Genomic DNA, 21529 nt, shown 5'->3' on the forward strand with positions numbered 1-21529 from the left:
CTATTCCTGTTGTTGTGTTTATTATTTCCAATGCTAAAAGCAGGGGCTGTGGGGTGGTGTCCACATGGCACCGTCACCGCCACTGGAGCCTCAGACACCGTCTCCGTGACGAGCCCCTGAAGACCCCACCTGTCAGAGGAGACGCGTCTGCCCAGAGTGACTTCCTCATGCTCTCATCCCAGGGACAGGTCACTTCTGTCCAGAAATAAGGACACTCCTTCAGTTCAGAAGATCCTTTTAATCAGAAGCTACACATGTACACAAACACAGCTAAGGGGGGGACCTGGAATGCAGGCGGGGACATTGTGGGTTGCATGCATGCTAGAGACCCAAGCGTGGCACTTCCCAGGGACAAGTCAGCCCTGTCCCTTCTTCCCTCCCGGAGGCTCGAGGTCAATCACCAGCACGATTACTCTCAAGTCCTGTGGGCACCTCTTTTTTTATCTTTATTTTATTTATTTACTTTTATGAGGTGCTGAGGGTGGAACCCAGGACCTTGCACGTGCTAGGCGAGCGCTGTACCGCTGAGCCGCAGCCCAGCCCTGTGGGCTCCTCTTGTGCGAGGTGGTCACCTCGAGCTCCCCTCCCTCCCCAGCCTCCCACGCTTGGCAGGCAGCCCAGGCCGCCTACACGATGCCCTCGGTGCGCTTGCTCCTCCAGACCACCAGCGCCGTCATAAGCAGGGTCACCAAGATGGGGAGCACGATGAAGGGACAGAGGATGCCCCTGGCTGGGTCCTGCACGGACCTGCCGGAGATGGCGCAGAGCCTGAAGTAGTGGCGGTGGACCGCCACGAAGAACCTGTCCACCTCCGTGTTGGGCCAGAAGCAATCCAGGTTCGCAGCCACGGCCTTGGTGCACTCAGTGAGCTCCCCGTAGCTCCTGTGGAGGCAAAAGGAGGCCATCAGGGCACCCAGCTGGGCTCAGTCCCGAAGCCCAGGCTCTGAGGCAGTGGCCCTGGCTTTAGGAGGTGAGGGTCCTGCACCAGCAGACTGCTGGGCACACCACCAGAGGACACGAGCCGCCCGCCGCACCCGGGGCTGTGAGCTCTGTGCCGTGGTAGGACCCGTTCACACCCTGACGTGGCCGCCTGCCAGGTCCCTGCTGAGTCACTCACCCACCAGTGGCAGTGACGGTGGGTAACTGAGCCAGTTTCTTCCTGTCAGGATCTGGGTGCCCACAAGGATTTGAGGCCCGTGGTGCAGCGAAGTTAACCGCAGCAACAGAACCCCAAACCCAGCATGGCTCCAGGGGAGATGGACTCCAATCCCACACCACCAGCCCACCAGAAGGGGTGTGCCCATCTCCAGATGCCAGTGACATCTGCCTGTCCCCTCTGTTCCACAGGTGGCGCTCAGCATTCAAGTGGAAATTACTCAGGGTTTTGTTCAGGAGCAAAGAAAAACCAACGTGTTGCCAAGAGAAAAAATGATCAACAGAATCAGACTTGGAGATGACCCGGGGGGCAAGTGTCAGACAATGCTTGGTTTGGATATGATCTGTCCCCAGGGGCCACTGGCCTGGTCCCTAGTGCGGTGGTGTTGGAGACAGGCAGAGCCTGGCAGGAGGTCTTGAGGTCATGATGGGCTGTCCTCGGGAGTGAGTGATGTGGTCCTCGCCAGGTGGTGGCTACAGAAGCCCGCTCCGTTCTGGCCAGCCTCCAGCTTCCTGCCTGGGGATGGGATCTCTTGCACCTGGACATGCCCCTGTGGTTGCCATTTGTCATGAGGGCCTCATCAGAGGCCATGCCACGCTCTTTGGACTTTTAGCCTCCAAAATGTGGGCTAAATAAACCTGTTTTCTTCAGGAGTAGCTTGCTTCAGGTGTTTTGTTATAGTAACGACAACAGATTAATGTAGGCAGGAAATTTAAAATGATTAGTATGCTAAAGAGTCTAGCAGAAAGGTAGACAATTGCGTGAATGGGTGGGGAATTTCAGCAGAGATGGAAACTCTAAGACAAGTAAAAGAAAATCACTAGAAACAGAAAGCAGGATATCAGAGATGCTTCCTTCTTATGGGCTCATCAGCAGAAGGAGGCAGTGAAATTGAAGATAGATTGGTAGAAATTACCCAAACGGAAACACAGAGAAGAAGAAGGGCTGCAAACCAAAGCAGAGCATCCAAGAACCTTGGTAACGTCATACCACCACACATGATGCCAAGTCTGCTGCAGATCTGTCCCAGAGGGAGGAGCAATGGAGTACAAGAAATATCTGGTGAGACAACAGCTGAGACTATCCCCCAAATAAGGAAAAACATCACATCATACCCCCAAGAAGTTTAGGGAAGCACAAACAGGCCCGAAAAACAGCACAGCAACACCAGACATTATCAAAGTCACATGGCCTGTACCAGAGAAAGAAGTCTGGGAGTTGTTGGTGGGGGTCCTCCAAACGGGTCAGAGCCGACTTCTTCTCAGAGGCTGGGCAAGCCGGGAGACTTCCTTAAACAGAATCCTATACTCAGCAAAATACCTTCCAAATAGGAGGTTGAAATAAAGACTTTTTCAGAAGAAACTGAGTTTATTGATAGGAATGTTAAAGAAAACCCAGAACTCAGTCAAAAGAATGTACCAGAAAGTTTCAGATTCATTCAAAGAAGTGAAGGGCTCTGGAAGTGGCAAACATGGAAGGTAAGTCAAGTCACTTTTTTCTGATTTTTAACCTAGAAAAGTTTGTGACTGGAGCAAGGCCGTGCAGCAAATACGGGGAGGCCCCAGGGGAGCTTTAGGGGGCCATCTGAGGAAAGTGGGGGCCTCGCAGCATCCAAGCCCCTCTACCCCGCCCATCACGTAGCCTCTGAGCTGCGGGGCTTCTCTCTCACCCCAGTGGCCTCCTGGTGCAACTCCGGTGCACGGGCCTCCTGCAGCCCCTGAGTGGCCACGTGGAGGGAGGGACTAGCAGACAGTGGGGACTGGTCCCATCCCCTCTGCTCGCTGGCATTGGGGTGCCTGGTCTTTCCCAGAGAGCGAGGACTCATGCTTCAAGTAGAAAACAGAAGTGGAAGAAGCCACAGAAGTTGTGACAGGCTGGGTCTCGTGAGGAAGCAGTGACTCAGTGCGTGCCCAGTGCCTGGACACCACAAGCTCCAGAGTGTAGGTGCTGCTGCTGGAGTCCAGTCCACCCTGGGAGCTGGCCGTCAGACTGACGCACACACTGGTCTGAATGACTGTCCTCTGTCCCCACCTGGGATCCACAAACCCACAGGCAGTTTCTGGTGACATGACTGAGAACACTGAGCCCGTCCTCTGTGGCCTGAGGAGTGGAGCTGGGATACCTCCACAGGAGGGGGCGCCTCTGGGCTGGCCAACCTGAGCAGGAAGGAGCCCCGACTCTGGAAGCCACCTCACCATGCATGGCTCCACAGCTGAGCCTGTGGCAGGCTATTCCGGGACCAGGCGCTCTCTCCTGGATGGGTTGGTGTAGAGTGAAGCCATCTACCGCTAAAAATATCTCCAGTCTGCGGGTGGCTGCCCACTTCATCCTGTTTATTTATACTAAAGTGACAGCTGAGGCTTTCAATACTGTTGTGAGTTCTGTCAGTAAAGATGAGATGAAAGAATTCCACCCCCCCACCCCCAGGGCGGAAATTCTGCTCTAAAGCACACAGCCTGGACGAGACCCAAAATAGTCCTGAAAAGTCCTCTGGCTTTGACTCTGCATCTTCAGTTCTCGTGTCACTGAATAATTACCCTTTTTTGGCTAGGATTGTTATTCTGGGCCACAAAGCAAATTCAGCTTGGAATGTTCCTGAATTCTATGGTGGGAGTTTCCCAAGCCTCCAGGTCCCAGCGCAAGGCTCCAGAACCACGGTGCATGGCTGCGGACTTGTTGACAAGATGGTACCCACTCACGTCCACAGGTGCGCCACCTGCTCTGGGGAAACCCAAGGCTGCCGCTGTGCCCACAACCCCCCGCTGGCCCTCATATCGAGTGTGTGGGCCTGGGCCCTGCTGCCCACGGCCTAGGTTCAAGTCCCCGCTCCATCTCTCATCCTGAGGGACCCGGGGACCCATCTCACCTGTTCCCACCTTGGTCTGCTTACATTAAGAGACAGGCCTGGGACCCACTTCCAGGTGACCCACTTGAGGATGGCCGAGGAGCCTGTCAGAATGCCAACTAACAGGGGCATTTGGATGGGGAGGGCATGGAGGGAATTTGGGAAACAGAGTGAGGCCTGTGGGGTGTCTGGCTGGGTCTCTCTCTGGAAATAGAAATGGCTAATAATCATCTGAAAAAATATTTAGCTCCGTTAATAAGAAAAAAATTAAAAAGCAACCATTAGTATGATGCTTCTCTCAAAAACAAGAAGTAGGGCTCTTTCTGGGAATTATCCTAAGTGAAACATTTGAAATGTAGACAAAAGTAAAGAAAGAAGGTGCTCTCTGCAGGGGTATGTTATGCAAATCTGCAAACAAGGCAGTGGCCAAGCAGGCTGAGGCTCTCTTGGGTAGCTACCATAGGAGAAATTCCAGATGTGGGCAAATATTTATGTTATGATGCTGAACAAAGCAGCAACTGATTAGCCCAATTACACAAGCCCAGGTGGCCTTGTGGGAGGAGGGGACATGCCCTTCAGTATATCTCGAACCACCAGGATGACAGTGATATATAGGGCTGAGGTTCTCTTACGTACTTTTTTGGATTTTCCAAGTTCTCTATAGTAAGTGTACATCATTTTTTTCACATGTTTACTGGTGAATCATAGTTGTACATATTGAGGGGATTTGTGTCACCTACTCATATATGCATGCAATAAGACAGCATCATTTGGCCAATCTCACTCCCCCCACGTCCCCTCTCCTTCCCTCCTCCGGCCCTACTGATCTCCCTTTGATTCTTAGGAGATCCACCCCCACCTTTCTTTCCTTTTTTTCCTCTCTAGCTTTTGCCTAAGAGAGAAAACATATGACCCTTGACCTTCTGAGTTTGACTTATTTCACTGAACATGATGGTGTCTAGTTTCATCGGTTTTCCTGCAAACGCCATGATTTCATTTTTCTTACGGCTGAATAAAACTCTACGTGTATATATACCACATTTTCTTTATCCACTTATCTGCTGATGGACACTGGGGCTGAGTCCCCAGTTTGGCTCTTGGGAATCGAGCTGCTACAGACACGGTGTGCGTGTGTCGCTGCATTGTGATCACTGTAGTTCTTCAGGGTAAACACTGAGGAGTGGTCCAGCTGGGTCCCGGGTGGTTCCTTGCCTATTTTGAGGGATCTCCTTACTGATATCCATGGGGCTGTGTAAAGAGTATTCTTTTCCTCCACGCCCTCTCCAGCGTTTAGCATGATTCGTATCTTGATGGCTGCCATGCTGACTGGTGTGAGATGAAATCTCAGTGCAGTTTTGATTTGCATTTACTTAATTGCTAATGAGCACACATTATTTTTTAATATATAATTCTATAAAAGAGCTTATTTTAGGAAGAATGACTACAGAAAACTGAATGATGAGGTCACTGGTTTTGCAGCCACATGCTTCATTTCTGTGATAGCAGGAAGCAGTGGTGGCACACGGGCAGCCCCTCCCACTGGGAGGTGGCCGCCTCCTTTCCAGAGGTCCTTGAGGTCTCAGTTGCCTCCTGAAAGGAATGGGGTGCCCGCAGTGCCCTGGGCAGGATGCTGTGGGTGAGCTTACAACGGCAAGCCTGGTGCCCCCGCTGTGTCAGGGCCAGGCCACTAGGTGGCGTTACCTCCCTGGGGGCCTCCTCATTCTCCTCCCTGTCCCTCCCTCCTCCTGCTGCCCCAGCTCCCCTTCTCCCTAGGCTCTTGCTCCTGCAGATTCCTTCCCTCTTTGCCCTGGGCTGTGACACCCACCACCAGTGACCCTCACCCTCAGCTGGAGCCTTGGCCCAGCCACTGCAGACCCAGGGAAGCCCCACCCATCCCAACTGTCTCGGTGCCCTTTCCCCAGGGCCCCTCCCCTCCTGAGGGCCCCTCCCTGGGCCAGGTTGGGGGCTGTGCTGTGTTGGGGGTTAGTGTAACTCACTGCCACTTCATCTGCTCTGAGCGGGGAGCTGGCATCTCTGTGCCCTCTCCCCACAGCAGCAGCCGGTGGCCATGGAACATCAGCCTGTTTGCGGCCCACTCTGCTGTGCTCAGCCTGCTCACACTTTTCCACCTGCCTCTCACCGTCAGTGCTCCTGCTGCAGCCCACCTGCGAGGGACTGAAAACCTCCGTCGCAGGGGGCCTCCCTCTCTCTGGCCACATTCCACCACAGGGCCCTGGTCCTGTGCGGGGCCTCCGCACATGCCCTTAACCTTGTCTCCACCAGGCAGCCTCTGCTCATGCCTCCTACACGACACTCCTCAAAAAGGCTTTCCTGAAGTTCCATCATATTTGGCTTCCTCTGTAAGGTGGGGTTTTCCCTCCTAGCCGTGTCCTGCTCTGGGCCTGCACTTTATTCACATGCCTCCACTCACTGCTGGTCTCAGCAACCAGACAGTGTGTTCCTAGCAGCCACCTCAAAGGCATAGTGACACCAACGCCAGAGGGGCCCAGCTGACCGGCCTGACAGAGCCAGCGGGGGCAGGGACAGCTGTCCACCTCCCTAGTAGCTGCAAAAGGCAGTACAGGAAGCAGAACAGACACAGGGACACCACCTGAGAAGGTCTCACGACAGCTCTGACATGCAACAGCTGACAGCTGAGAGTCCCAGGACGGCGTAGAGTCCGGGCTCTGGGGGAGCTTGACATGCCCCCAACGCCAAGAGCAAGCGTCACATAAAATAAACACAGAATATAAAGTGAACAGACCTAGTTAATTCAATGGTGCAGTTCTATTCTGCCGAGAATAAACAATCACATATATATATAATTTTATTTATCAAATATACCTCCTTTAAAGCTGGGAGAAAAATAAAAAGTAAACGCATATACGTATAGAACACCTAAATCCCTTTTACTTAGAAATAAGTGGAAAAAAAATGGAGGAGAATCAACAATCTTTTCAAAAGTCTCCAGATCCATATTTGGCAGCAAAGAGAAAGCCACTATTCCCAAAGCAGAAGTCACAAGGCAATGTTCTTTATGATGATGTCAAAAAGTAAAAAATTAGTAAGAAAAGGATAAATTAAAAAAAAAAATAGAGCTGGGTGTGGAGATGCACACCTGTAATCCCAGTGGCTTGGGAGGCTGAGGCAGGAGGATCACAACCTTGCTCACCCGAGGCTCCCTCCTCCTGGCGGTGAGACTCTCTTGCACCTGGTGCAGGTATGCAAGGTGGTTCATAAAGAACAGGCACCCGGACAGACGTCCAGTCGCACCCGGAAAGTCCAAAGAGAGGCGTATTAGAAGCCTTCTGCATCTGTGCCAGCCAGGGGCACCTGGGCCTTCCCCCCACGTCTCCTTCCTGGGGAGCAGCCATGGTCCCCCCCCACCGCCTGGGCCTCCTGATCTGACAGCAGGATGGTGGGAGAGGCTGGAAGGAACATCCTTGCTCCTTTTCCTCTAGACCCTCCTGCCTGCTGCCCAGCAGGCTCCAGTGAGCAGAACCAGCCTGGGGCCTGGGGACACACTGCCTCCTTCACCTCAGTTCTTCAGGCCTGACTCTGCTCACTTTGGGGATATATCCACTGGCTCCGTCCTCTGGCCCTCTCAGTGACCCACCCTGTCCCTCTTCACATGAATGCAGCTGCTTTGGGCTGTCCATCTTACTCCGTGGGTGGTGCCCTTTGAGAAGTCAGGGCAGGTCAGGCTTCTGTGGTCCCTGCTAGACCACAGTCACCCCAATTCCTGCAAGCCTACAGTAAGGCTGGTGATGAGATTCACGTGCCTGAGACTCCAGTGCCCACTGAGGGCGCCTCTCGGGGCCTTGCTCCCCAAGCCTGGGGAGGGAGGGGTGGTGGTCTTGCACGAAGGAGCCCTGGGAACAGGTGGGGTTTCTGCCCGGACACAGGATGTGCAGTGAGGTAACCCAAGGCCCCCCACACATCTCTCAGAAGTACATCCCACGGCCTGTGCATTCGGGTCCCCCACCAGCCCCATCCAACTCTGTTCCTAGCATCCCAGAAGGAGGCACACTTTTGGGAAGAAGGAGGGGACACCAGAGGCAGAGCCCTCAACTTGGCAATGGGACCCACCGTGGCCAGCTGCCAGCCAGGCAAACTAGCCCCGTGGAGCGAGGAAGGGTACGTCTCCCCCCAGACGGGGTGTGTGGCCTGGCCAGCAGAGCAGAATCGGAATGCCAGCCTCTGCCTCAGCTGGGCCTGCACAGGACACTCCCTTCCTAGCCACTGTGTGCCCTGGGTCACAGCATATCCATCAGGGAAGATGGCAACGGGGCCAAGAGGAGACCAACCAGCCAACTGGCTGAGGTGATGGCTCCATCCACCCCCGTTACAGGAGGCACCCTCCCTAGGTGATTGCTACCAACTGAGGGGACACAAGTTTTTTCTTATCTTCTGGATATTGAAACATTGCTTGGTGGACAGTATAGGGCTCTGATACCACAAGGGCTGCTCCTGACCCAGCCTGGTTGCCCTAGGCTGAGCACCGGTTGGGCTCAGGGAGGGCCTGGCTCAAACACTGCTCCCCACCTGGGGGTGGTAAGTCCCCGACAGCACCCCAGACTTCCTCAGCTGGGCCAGCCAGCAGAGAAACCCCCTTGGTGTGGGAGATGTGAGAGGGGTTAAAAGAGTAGCCAGGGGCTTCAAGGTGGCAGAGATGTGGAATGAGGTAGGACCTCGGGCCGAGGAGGGAGGCTGAGGCCCAGACCGGCCAGTGAATGTATGCTGGGCTCTGGGGACAGGACAGGACTAGTCTTGGCCTCCTGACAGACTGACGGACACCCGATGATAACTAAGGGCATGTAAAATGGGGAGCTCATTCAGTCTGGGGTGGACGCTCCTCCTGCCCCTTTGCTGGCTTGTCCTCCGAGGACCACATTTGCCTCCCAAAGGGCAGGAGACACTGAGACCTGCTGACACTGGTCGGCCCTGTCGCCTACAGACAAGAGAGCCTGGAGAGGTGACCTGGGAGGACCCAGGGGTCAGTGCACAGCAGGACTGGCCCAGGTTTCAGTCCACCTCTAGGCAGGCCACACTTCCCTTGTTCCAGAGAACCCCCTCCCACTGAGGGCATCCTGGCACCTTGCTTTCCCTTCCCCCGACTCCAGGCCGGGCTTCTGTCACCTCCGTCCACCACTCCTGCTCGGACAGCTCCAAGCTGGGAAGGCGTCTGGGTGCCTCTGCCCAGGAGGGCGGAAGCAGGAGGTTTCTAAGTCCATCCCTGGCTCCACGTGCAGCTGGCTCTGGCACAGTCAGGCTCCAGAGCTGCCAAGGCAGGCTCCCTGCGGAGAGGCCCCTGGGAGGGCGGGCACGATGCCACCTCTGAGAACAGGCCCAGGCAGAACCTGGCTCCTGGGGCTACAAGATGAAGTGCAGTTTTAAAATTCAGGGGGCATCTGAGCAAAGTCACAGGCTGTCCAGTGCTGGCCCCGCATCCAGGCCCAGGCGGGGGGCTGCTCCGTACCCAGTGATCGTGGTCTGAGAACACAGGACTTGGTGGATGATCACTGAGCTGTCTATTGAAGGCCAGGTACATGTGACCCCTGTGCCCTCTGTAACCCCCAAGAGGTCTCCTGGGGCTCCAGTGGGGATTCCAGGTCTAGGGGTGCAGCCAACCCTGGGCCCAGCTGCAGGGCTGGGTGTGGGGCTGCGACTGTACTCAGGCCTGTCTGGGCCCGGCCTGGGCCCAGGGCTGCTACACTCCTGGGGGCTGACGTGTGCACAAGTCCCAGGATCAGGCCTGACAGCCGGGATGCTATATTTGGACACTATCACCCTGGCGACAATGTCCTTGTGAAGCAACACTGGCGGCTGGAAAGGGCTTTTCCCTCCTGTCTTCCCTCAGGCCCAGCATCCAGCTGGTCGTTCCAGAGCTTGGCTCTCTGCTCCCTGCCTCTCTGAAGCTGAGGGACTCACAGCGACCCTCTGCTGGGCTTCTGGAGGCCTTGAGTGACACACCCTGTTCTCTGCTAGTTGGGTCCTCTGCACTGGGCTGGCCCCACCACAGGTCTCATCAACTCGCTGCCCCATCTAGGTGGCCCCAGTGCCACCCCTGCCCCTCTGCTCCAATCCAACCTTGTTTGGAGCTGGGACAACACTGAGTGCTGGGGGAAGGGAAGGCCTTAGAACATTCTACACCACAGAACACCTGGTATCACGGGACTCTGAATCTCTGTGTTTTCATCTTAAATGGGCAGCTGTCTCTGGCTCACAGCCATGGTGTGAGGAGAACCCCGGGGCTACCTGCCTCCCCTCCTAGCATATCTTTGTTTTTTTTTTTAGTTGTAGATGAACACACAGTATCTTTATTTATTTCTATGTGGATCCAACCCAGTGCCTCACACATGCAAAGCAGGTGCTTTACCACTGAGCTACAGCCCCCGCCCCCTCTCCTAGCATATCTTGCTGTTGCTGGTCTTGCCACCGACTCTGGCGGCCTCTGCCTCTGGACGGAAGCCCACATGGCAGCCAATGCTCGGCCTCCCATTTCCCCCTCAGTGGACAGGCAGAGAGAGGCCATTAACATATGGGACTCAGCACAGGGCCTGGCCCCGAGTGAGCCGTCAAAGCGGCCCAGGATAGAAACGCTAGAAATGAGCAGGACGCCACACAGACGCGAGGGGCACACGAAGTGGCCTACCTGGCCCTGCTCCAAGGACAGAAACCCAGTCAGGGAGCTGGACTATCCCCCCAGGGACAGGGTGTGGGGCAGGAGCTGCCAAAGGCCTGAGGGGGCAACTGAAAAACTGAGGCCGGCACCCACGGGTGCCCACTGCCCTGCTTGCTGAGGACCCCCCCTGGGCTGAGGCCAGCTGAGGGATCAAGGGCAGAGGGAGAGCTGGGAGAGGCAGGAAGTGACTCAAGGTTAAAGCCACCAGAGGTGGGGGCAGTGGCTGTGGCTTCTTGGTGCCCTGATGGCTTCCTGTCCTGTCCTCACTCCAGGCAGGAGGCCACCCCAATAGGCAGGGCAGGCTGACACCAGTCACAGCTGGAGAGGCCGATCTCCACCTGCTGCTGGGGTGGGCCCCGAGGAGGTGAGGGGTTCTGCTACGGTATTCAGGAGAGCAGACAGTCCTGTTCTGCTGGGTCCTGGGGGGCCAGCACCACTGGCCATGTCTGCCAAGTTCCCAACAAGTAACTGCTGAGCTAGATCCTGGTTCTGAAGCCCCAGTGACCTCACTTAACTTGTCAAAGGAGAACCACAGTCATACAGGAGTGGGACAGGCCACCCCTGTTCCCAGGACTGGCAGCACTTTGTCTCACCTCCTGTGAACAAACGTCTATTGGTTCAGACTCTGAATGTGCTGACACAGCAAGGACCCCAACACCCTAGCAAGAGAGAAGCTTCTAGCCAACCTAGGGGCTTCTCCACCATTCAAAGGCCTCCTGGACACAGGCCTGGGCCACGGCAGCCCAGTGGACGAGGACACTTGGTCATAAATGTGGTGGCATCTACAGGGTTAGGGTTAGGAGGGTACAGGCACTGGTACTGCCCTCAACTATATTCCCCAGTGGCCCTGGGAGCTGCCTAAGGGCCTTGCACAGGTACTCCCCACCCCACGGGTGCTGGGCTCCATGCCCTGTCCTGCTATTGTCCCTTTTGGGTCCCTGTTTCTGGCCTGGATCTCCTGTGCCCTGGCTGAGGGCCTGCTTCTAGGCAGCAGCTCCCTGTCCTCTCTGGGTGGAGCCGGCTGCAGCGCTCCCTCCTCCCAGGCCTGCCAACCTGGCCCCCAGGCCACTCAGCCATCATACTCATGAAGATCCCTGCCCAAGCCCCCATCCCAACGCTGCCCCTGCCTCTCCCACCTTCTCCTGTGTAACCACCCTGGGTTTCAGGAGATTCGGCCTCTTGGGAAAGAGGTTAATATGTGCATTAGGCTTGGAGTAAAGGAAATGTAATTCACCATAGTATGATTAGTGCCAATGCCCATTGCAACACCCTAACCAGGAAGTGCTTTAGAAAGAGGAGAAGGTCAGGGGCAAAAATCCGATTATCCAGGGAGTTAAAATACAGACAATGTATCCAGGGAGAAGACGCTCCTTCCAGGTAACAGTGTGGGAAATGATAGCACTAAACAAGGTGTAGAGTCACCTCCCACACCTAGGTGGGGAGGGAGGAAGCTATGGAGGGACCAGAAGCAGTGTCCTGGGCTGGAGGCACGACGAGAATCTGTGGTCCCACTGAGGACCAAAGCTGGGAACTCCATGCATGCTAAGTCCCCCTGGGTTTACTGAAGCCACCGTGGAATGAGTCATGTGAACATTTTAAACAGAAAACCACACTGGCAAGCATGTCAGACAGAAAAGGAGGTCACATTTTTAAAAGATTTGTATTTCTATATAAAAACATATGCTCCTGGAATCATTGTGGCATGGTGGAGCACAGCTGTGGCCCCAGCTGTTTGGCCACTGAGGCAGGAAGATCACTTGAGCCCGAGTTTGAGATTAACCTGGGCAACAAAATGAGATATCTCCTCAAAAAGCAAAACCCAGAGACAAGGGAATGCAGGCGCTCCAGAGAACAGGGCTGCTCCCTGGAGGCCCATCACCCACCCAGCTGTCCCTCCATACCAAGGCAGCAGAGCTCATGAGAAATCTGAGCTCCGTGGAGGCGTTAATCATGCGGCTTATTTCTAGGACCTACTTCATATAATGGCCTGAATTTAAAAGATTCATGGAAAAGGGAGTGATGATGTTAAAAAGAAACGCGAACACACGGCTGAGCTCACGACCCATTTGTGAAGACGAGTGAACAAAAGCCCTTTCAGAGCCAGGTGGTCACTGTGAAAGTGTGCAAATAGTGTGACTTGGAGACACACACACAGCGTGAGACCAGACTGAAGCGAGGGCAGAGAGAAGGAGGCAGGCTCTAGAACATTACCCATAATTGTGAGGAGAGGGCAGTGGAGGGAGCCCAGACCCAGAGACTCCTTCTAGAGGGGCCAGTGCTTGTGGTTTGTCACGAGGGAGAGCCAGGCCTGAGAAACACCGCTTGTTCCCACTGCAGCTGGAGGGTGGAAACAGCTCGCCGATATTTCAATCTCGCTTAAAAGAAAAACCACCTCATCGTGTTTCAACAATGGGGAGGGAAAAAAATCAGCACAGAAAGAAAAATCAAGACAAAAAATGGAGTGGCTGAAGATAACAGAAAATGGACACGTATACTGGAATTTCACTGTGAAAAGGCTCGTCACTCTACAGACGGAAAAAAATCCAGCAAAAACTGCCCGCAAGAGAGATGATGAAAACAAATATCCAGGAACACGAAAAAGAGTCAGCCAACGCCAAGCATTGGAATGCCAGAATCTCAATGTTTGTTGACTCTAAATGCTATAAAAACAGGGCGAAATATGTATGTAAATACCTGCTAGGAAAATAAATGATTAAAAAATGGTTAGAATTGAAGACTATCAAATGCAGCCAAAACCTCAGACACATAAAGGAGTTAATACTGGTTGTTTTGGTGGGAATTAAATAGAACAGAGAATGGATTTCATTTTCAAGTATTCATTGTGTTCACAAAAGAGCATACTAGGTTATAAAGGATATGTCCACAAAAATACAAAAGCTGAAATGATCTGTTCTGCATTCTCTCCCTTGGTCAGGGGAATAGAATTCAGGCTGAACCTGTGAGAATAAAATATAGCTGCAAAGGGAGCAGATGATCCCCAGAAGAAAGACAAGAGCATGGAAAGAAGATTGTTCAGAGAAGTGTGAAAAAAGCTGACATATCAGAATCCACAGAAAATGATGAGGTCTTTAGAGAACGCATCACGGCTTTAAATGCTTTTATTACGTGTTCTAAAGAGCGAGGAAAAGCCAGGCGCAGTGGCACAAGCCTGTAATCCCAGTCTCTCGGGAGGCTGAGGCTGGAGGATCCAGAGTTCAAAGCCAGCCTCAGCGTTGGCAAGATGCTGAGCAACTCAGTGAGACCCTGTCTCTAATTAAAATACAAAATAGGGCTGGGGATGTGCTCAGTGGTTGAGTGCCCTGGAGTTTAATCCCTGGTACCAAAAAAAAAAAAAAAAAAAAAAAGTGAGGAAAAATAAACAAAGCATACCATTAAATCTTAGGAAAGAAGGGATTTTTTTTTTAAAGGGAAAAAGAGGGAAGTTCAAATGATAAAAGTAAAAATGAAACATTTTAAAAGACATGGCTATGGAAATCCTAGCCTATTCTCTAAAGTCTCTAAAAATGTGCATATTAGGTTAATGAAAGAGTCGGCCTCCTCATTTCCTTTTGATGAATGAGGTGGCATCTAAACAGAGAAAAAAAGGGAAAAAAGAAGAAAAACCTGGATAAGACAAAAACCGAAGCATAAACTTGCGTATACAGGATATTGAATATTTAAAGGAATACAATGTACCACTGTTTTAATAAACTAGAAATCTGAAGGCTACAGACCAAATAAACATAGATGAAGTACAAACATTAAAACAAGAAACAATCAAAACAAATAGCAGAGAAACAAATGGGAGAAGGAATCTTCAAACCACCTGGATCGGATGGTTGTAGTGATTAATTCATTCAAATGTCTAAGGAGTAAGTTCTGCCTACACCCCAAGTTGCTTCCCCTGCTGACTCGAGAGCCAAGGTCAGCTAGCATGCATGCTCCATCAGGCAGAAGTGATGCTCATCCTAGAACCTTGTTAAGGAATCACCCAGGAAGAAAATGCCGTGTACCTTTCCCTGGGAAGGGCAGAGGCCTCGAGAGCATAAGCAGTGACGGAGCCAGCAGGACTCACGCCCGGGGTCCCACGCGGAACTCCAGGCTTGGCCCACAGCAGTTTTCCTCTCAGTTGCTAAAGGCAGCATCTTAGGGTAATAATGGGTAACAGAAGAACTGTGAGATGCTTGAACTTTGATTACAAGGGTTAGAGAATGGAGGGCTGTAGAGATGGGGAGGTTCGTCAGCTCTGCCACCTGTGGGCTGAGAACAGACTTCACATTCTTGGTTTTCTTTTGGTACCGGGGATTGAACCCAGGGGCATTCAACCACTGACCCATATCCCCAGCCTTTTACAAATATATTTATTCAGAGACAGGGCCTTGCCCAGTTGCTTAGGACCTCGTTAAATTGCTGAGGCTGGCTTGGAACCTGTGATCCTCCTGCCTCAGCTTCCCAAGTGGCTGGGATTACAGGCGTGTGCTACTGCACCTGGCAAGACATCACACTCTTGAACCTTAATGCAAAGCCCACTAGCATCATTGGCTCCTCAGGTGGAGGCCACTGCACCCTGCCTGCAAGTCAAAAATCCAGAAGCAGCACTCACTCCTTAGGACCACCTTCCCATGCCCAAACTCTCTGCTTGCTCAACGCTGGCCCTCTTCCCTGCAGCTGACACAGGTTCCATGAGCAGCACTGCCTTCCTTCCCTGAAGGCTCCTTGGAACACGTGCTCGTTCTCAGCTGGTTTCCTGGTTGTCTTCAAGGCCACTCAGCCCTGCTACTGGTAGGTTCGGGAGCTCGTCCCAAGATAGTCTTTCCCTTCTGGTCAGCATCTGCACGGGCTCAATGAATTCCATCATTTAATTTTAATTTTTTTTTATTTTAGTTGTTGATGGATCTTTATTTTACTCATTTAGTTGTATGTGGTGCTGAGGATCGAACCCAGTGCCTCACACATGGCTAGGCGAGCGCTCTATTTTTCTGAGCCACAGCCCCAGACCAACTCCATCCTTTTAGAGATCTCAATCTCAAAAGTGTTGGGTGCACATAGCTGATCAATCAAACTAGGCCACGGCCAACTCTCAGGATAATTGGGGGCTCCCTCTGCTTGCAGGGAAAGTATTCTCAAAAATGTGGTGCTTCCCAAATCAACTGCCTGATGACTGGCCATCTCAATGACCTTTCGCAGAATTTGACAAAGCGGAGACATTTTTTAAAAAATCCTATTGTTGAACCAGTAACTTTTTAATTGTGCTGATGGGTCAGAGAAAGAAACGTTTTAAAAAACTTCACTCCAGTCACCCACAGTCAGCTCCGAAGCCTCTGCCATCCCGCCTCTCTGGCAAACTGGTTCTTAATTTCTTTTGGGAAAATAGGCAGAAACTATATCAAGGAAAGCAAAACACAATTCAAATATAATGAAAGTGGAACAGCTCAGAGAGGTCTTCTAATCTGTAGAAAATATTATAAAGTCATGGTGACTTAAGTGGTATGGTATGGCCCCAACCATAAGTAAAAATTAATTGAAATAGATTCTAATGTGCATAGGAAGGTAAAATGTGTTCAACGGAGCACAGCAGAACAATGGACGTGGGAAACACTGGGCATCAAATTACAAGACAATCAAGGGAGGAACAAAATAATATTGACTTCCTTCTCCAGGAACATGCAACAAGAAAACCAGTCAAAGAAATAAACAGAGTCAGGATCTGCAGTGGCATCTTCGTAACAGCAGCAGGAGCAGGCTAAGACAGCCAGGGGCATGTCAATTGGTCACCCTGCTGGGCTGTTGCCCAGTTCCCCAGTGCAGGCAAACTCCTTCCCTGACCACCCTAAAGGAGCACATTCTTAAGAATGTGGATGCTCCATTTTTTGCCAACACAAGAAGCTGGGAGAAGAGGGAGCTCAGAGAAAAGGCTGTCCCTGAGTGAGTCCCACCAGCACCGTACTGGAAAGACACTTGGGGAGAAAGGTGCCCCCAAACATGCACAGGAATCTAGCTGCTGTGTCGTGCTACCTGGTGACCCACTCAGGGTGGCCCTCTCACAGTGGACTTAGAACATCTCTGGCCCTGTGTGTGCCCGGACATGTCTACCAATTGAATGATGAGTGGATGGGTCCTGGGGATTCCCATAACCTGGTCGAGGAGAGCTGGGTGAAGGTCAGCATCAGGAAGGGACCCTGGCCACCCCCTACCCTGCCACACGACACTCACAGCACCCAGCTGATGCACTGAACAGCCTCTTTTCCTCATCTCTCCCACCATGCACCTGCCTCGTCCGCTGCCACGTGGATAGCCCCAGGAGGCTGCTTGGGGCAGGGCTATCTGGACTGGGCTTGGTGAAGCGCAGGGCGAACAAGTTTAGCCTGTCTCCAGGGACTGTCAAGTCCTGTCTGCACAGCCTGGATGGCTCTGGAACTTTCTGGGCCAAGAGGAGGGGGAGGGTGGTTGTCATAGCAGCACATCCAAGGGGGACGGAAGATGATCTTAAGCCCCCAGCACTGGACATGCTCCACCTGCTTGCCCTTCCGCTCCTGACCGGAATCTGCTTAGTGTCATCCCATGACTGACCTTTTATATCTGACACAGCCTAGTTTCATTCCCAACCTAAGAAAATTCCCAAACAGGGGATTCATCGCCTGATAGAAAAGACGTCATGGCGTGGGGGGCTCTGTGCCATCACTGGGGCTAAGGGCCGCTGTGGTCTGGAGTGCGTGGGATGAAGGGGAGCCGAGGGCGGTGCAGGGGCCCTGGGCATGGAGTAGAGGCCAGCAGTCCTCCTCCCAGTCTCTCCCACAAGGGCCCTCTGCTGATGGCCTCTACAGGTGCACTTCTCTGAGAGCTTTCTGAGAAAGAAGGTGGGATTCTTCTTCTCCTACCCCCAGAGCCCCCCAGTCCAGCAGTTGGGCATCCACAGAGCCTCTAGGGATCCCCATTAGAACCCATCTTGGAGCAGGCATCCAGTATTCAGTGAGGCAACTGTGACCGAAATGCCACTGTTGCCTGTGAGGGTCTCCCACTGCAAGACGTGCCGCCAGCTGGTGGCACACAGCAGGGGGAGGGGTGCCTGCTGGCGGGTGACAAGGCAGCTGGGGGGGGGACTGTGAGCCACACCCTGTCCGCCCAGTCTCCTACAGCCCCTCTTCTCCCCCACATGCCCCTGCAGGCCGCACCTGGCAAGTGGTGGGGAAGGTGGGTTCCAGGCCTTCCTCTGCAAGCCGGACCTGGGCACGGGAAGCTCCCACGGTACCTTCCTTCCTCCTCAGCACACCCTGCCCTCCAAGCTTGGTCCTGTGGCTCCAAGATCTGGATCTGGACCCTAGGTCAGCTGCAGTGGAGCTCGGAGGGGACGGTGTTTGGCAACCAGCTGTGCTGCCCTGGCTGAGGGACTGTCACTGTGGACAGGCTCAAGGCTGGTACAGGAGAGCTGTGGCAGTACCCATGGGCACTTTAGGGACACATTTTTGAGAGGGTGGGGAAAGGATCTTCTGCCCACCTTTCCACTGCCACAGAGTGGGATAAAGCCTGAAAGACAATGTGGCAGTGGGCCGGTGTGGTCTAGACCCAGGCGCTTGCCTTCAGATCCTGTGACACATGACCATGCTGGGCACCCTTCCATGGAATCTACACACGTGGATATCAGCCTCCCAACCCTTGCCATGAGGCTGAGCACAAATGCGACCCAAATGCCCATGGCACCTGGAAAGTTCCAGAGCAGATGCCTCCACGGACGGTCTCATTGGGGAAGTGAAGCAGCCCCAGCCCCTGCTTTGAAGACTCCAGGCAGGTGGAAGGGATGCAGGCCAATAGGCATCCTGTGCGAGACCTTTGGCAGATGGCTGCTTGCTAAGCACCCTGGGATAGGCACCCCGGGACACCTTGGGGAGGTAAGTGAGGCTGGGCAGGAGCACAGGGATTGTGGCATGCCCACCACCCCAGAGCTCTTGGTGATCTGCAAAGAAGCCTCCTCTCAGTTCCTGTTGGATTCAAAACAAAAGCAGCTGTTGCAACTTTGCTGCAGAGTTCTGAAGAATTTCCTGACTTGAATCTTTTAACTGGGACACACAAAGGAGGCTCTGTGTTCCAACATCAGAAAGGGGGATGTGGCAAGCCCAGGAGAAGCCCACAGTAGGTTAATGCACCCTGCCCAGGTTGGCAGTCATCTGGATGCTGGGCCTCCTACCTAAACTGACATCCCGAGAAACAGTCGCAGCAGGAACCTAAACCCTTGCCCTGCATCCTCCAGGGAACCTGCTGTGCAGCCAATTGCCTGCTGGGGCCCCGACACCCTTGCCCATAACTGGGCAGCTCTGGGGCCAGGCCAGAGGGCTCTTCATCACCCAGCGTGGGGTCAGTGCAGAGGGATCCTCCGGAGGCAGCCTCGAGTCCTCCACCTCTCAGACTCTGGCCAGGGCCACAGAGACCTGGGCCCCTGGATGTAATAAGACACAAACAGAGTGGTCAGTGTTCAGCCATGCAGAAGCTTTAGGGCAGAGGGAGCAGGTGCTTGGTCCTGCGAAGGTGAAGTTGGGCTCTCTGGGTCACAGCAGACAGTGGCCTGTCTCCCAGAGCTCCTGCCTTTGGCAGGACACCTTGAACCCTGAAGTTGTCCAGAAGGGGAGGAGCCGAGAGGCCCTTTCTGTCATGGCCAATCTAGCATTGCTTGTCTAGGTAGGAAACCTCAAGTGGGGTCATTTTAAAACCAACCACTTTTCTAGAAATTTGAAGACAGAAGTACCATATGGCCTAGAAATCCCATCTCTGATTTCACCAGAAATGCAATTGGTATGTCAAAGAGATGCCTGCACTCCAAGTTCACTGCAGCATAGTTCACAACAGCCAAGAACGGAAGCCACCGCAGCCCCCATCGACGCCTGAATGGGCAAAGGAAATGCGGTGCAGACGCATAACGGGGAGCAGTTCAGCCCTAAAGGGGGAGGAGATGCTGTCCTCTGCCCCAGCGTGGGTGGAAGAGCAGATCACATTAAGGGAGATGAGCCAGGCAGAGCCGACCACAGAAAGACAAGTAGAGTCTGCTCTCACTCACGTGTGGAATCTAAGGGTTGGTCTCCCAGAGCCTGGGAGAGTGGGAGGGGAAGATGGAGGGTGATGGGTGGGGACCAAGCTACAGAGAGGAGGAGCAAGAGGTGGCGGGTGTTGCACCGCAGCGTGGCTATAGATGAGGAGTCTGTTCTCACCGTGAATAAAATAGACGTCAGAGATGGAGGTCTGCCCTGATTGAAACACTGCATAATGTATACACACATCTCAAAACACCACATTGTGCCCCTCTGATATGTACGATTTTTATGTTGTTATGTACCAGTTGAAAATATCTTAAGTTAAAAAACAAAGAAGCCACCCACTTTCTAGTTGAGTCCTGGCATGTTCGAGATTCTTCTACATTGTTTTGCTTTCCCTTCCTTCCAACACTCACACCAAGGTCTCTGGAAATGAGAGTTCCTGATGACACATTTTCCCATGTTCTCCCCAATTAGATTATATTCCCAGCAAATACACTAAATGACATTACATTTCTCCTCGCAGACGAGGGGTGCGGTTTAATGAGATCCTCCTGCCATTCCCCGTCAAATGACAGCTGGCAAGGTGCACAGAGGGGGGCTTGGCCTGTGAGCTCACCAGCTTTGCAGAGACCTGTTTGGTACTGAACCATCTGTCCACGCTGGCATCAGTGGCCACAGGCCAAGCCTTAGTTGTTACATACCTGGAACAGGCAGAAGCAGAGCAGCCCACAGTTCCAGGAGGGCTGCCTGAGAAGGTCTGGTGCTGGAGGTGGCCCGAGTGTTCCTGTCAGTCCTGGGACTGCACTCAGGAGTTTCTCCCTCTGAGCAGTGGTGCACAGGGGGGATAAGGCCCCCTAGAACCCTCCAGTGCCTGTGAGGTGGGCCCATGAGGGTCCTCCTTTCTGTCTGCTTTGACACAGGAGGCGGCTGTTGGACTGGGCCTGGGCAGCTGGCTGGAGAGCTGTCCCCACGCTCCCTGTCTATTTGCATATATCCCACAGAAGGCCAGCTGCTCACACTCGGCCTCTCTGACGCACACCCAGAGTCTTCTCCCATCTCTGAGTCTGAAGTGTCCTTACATTTCCAGAGCCACCTGCAGGCCCAGCCCAGGCCCCCAGGACAACTAGGACCTCAGGCAGGTAGGGGTGCCTCTGTCCCCAGGGCTTTTGCCTTTAGAGTCCCCTGCCCTCAGTGTCAGCCCGGTCCCAGACACCCGAGCCCACAGCTGCCCTGCTCTGTTTGCCCCAGTGACAAGCCTCAGTTGCACTTGGCCCAGAAAGGCTCCTTTCCCTATGCCTAAGACCCCCACCCAATCACCTGCCTGGCTCAGCCACGGACCCTGCTCAGGACGGGAGAATCTGAGTGTCTGCTGATCGGGCCCTCATCTCAGAGCCCTACTTCCCCAGTGCCACTGCTGCCTGCCGACACCTGCTGACAGCCGGCCCTGGCTTCCTGCCTGCACGGTGTGGCTCCTCTCCTCTTCCTCTCTTCTGCTGCTGGATCCTTTAGACAAGCTTGTCTACCCTGGACCTCCTCTGCTAAGAAGACCCCAGAAAGGCTGCCTTTAGCCCAAGCACCATGCTTGGTCTCTCTCTCTCTTTTTAATACCTTTACTTTATTTATTTATTTTACGTGGTGCTGAGGGTCGAGCCCAGGGCCTCACACGTGCTAGGCGAGCGCTCTACTGCTGAGCCCCAGCCCCAGCCGCCAGCTTGGTCTCTTGATGCACATGGACTCCGCCAGGCCCGTTGGACGCTGGCAGGAGCTGAGATGGCTGCTGAAGCCCAGTCTTACTCCTCTGTGGTGGAAGGGCATCCCTG

The 21529-nt window shown here is 53.5% G+C and overlaps 1 protein-coding gene across 2 annotated transcripts in view; it reads right to left on the minus strand.

Moving 5' to 3' along the window:
• Positions 1–218: 218 nt before the first annotated feature.
• Positions 219–21529, minus strand: part of Ramp1 (receptor activity modifying protein 1) — a 40099-nt gene continuing 18788 nt past the window's right edge. For both annotated transcript variants that reach the window (XM_027951737.3, XM_027951736.3), the window contains one exon: positions 219–882. In XM_027951737.3, the coding sequence (XP_027807538.1) occupies positions 627–882 (256 nt within the window). In that variant the 3' untranslated portion in view covers positions 219–626. The remainder of the gene's footprint in view (positions 883–21529) is intronic.

This window comes from Marmota flaviventris, chromosome 11 (assembly GCF_047511675.1).
Source record: "Marmota flaviventris isolate mMarFla1 chromosome 11, mMarFla1.hap1, whole genome shotgun sequence".
Taxonomy (NCBI): Eukaryota; Metazoa; Chordata; class Mammalia; order Rodentia; family Sciuridae; genus Marmota; species Marmota flaviventris.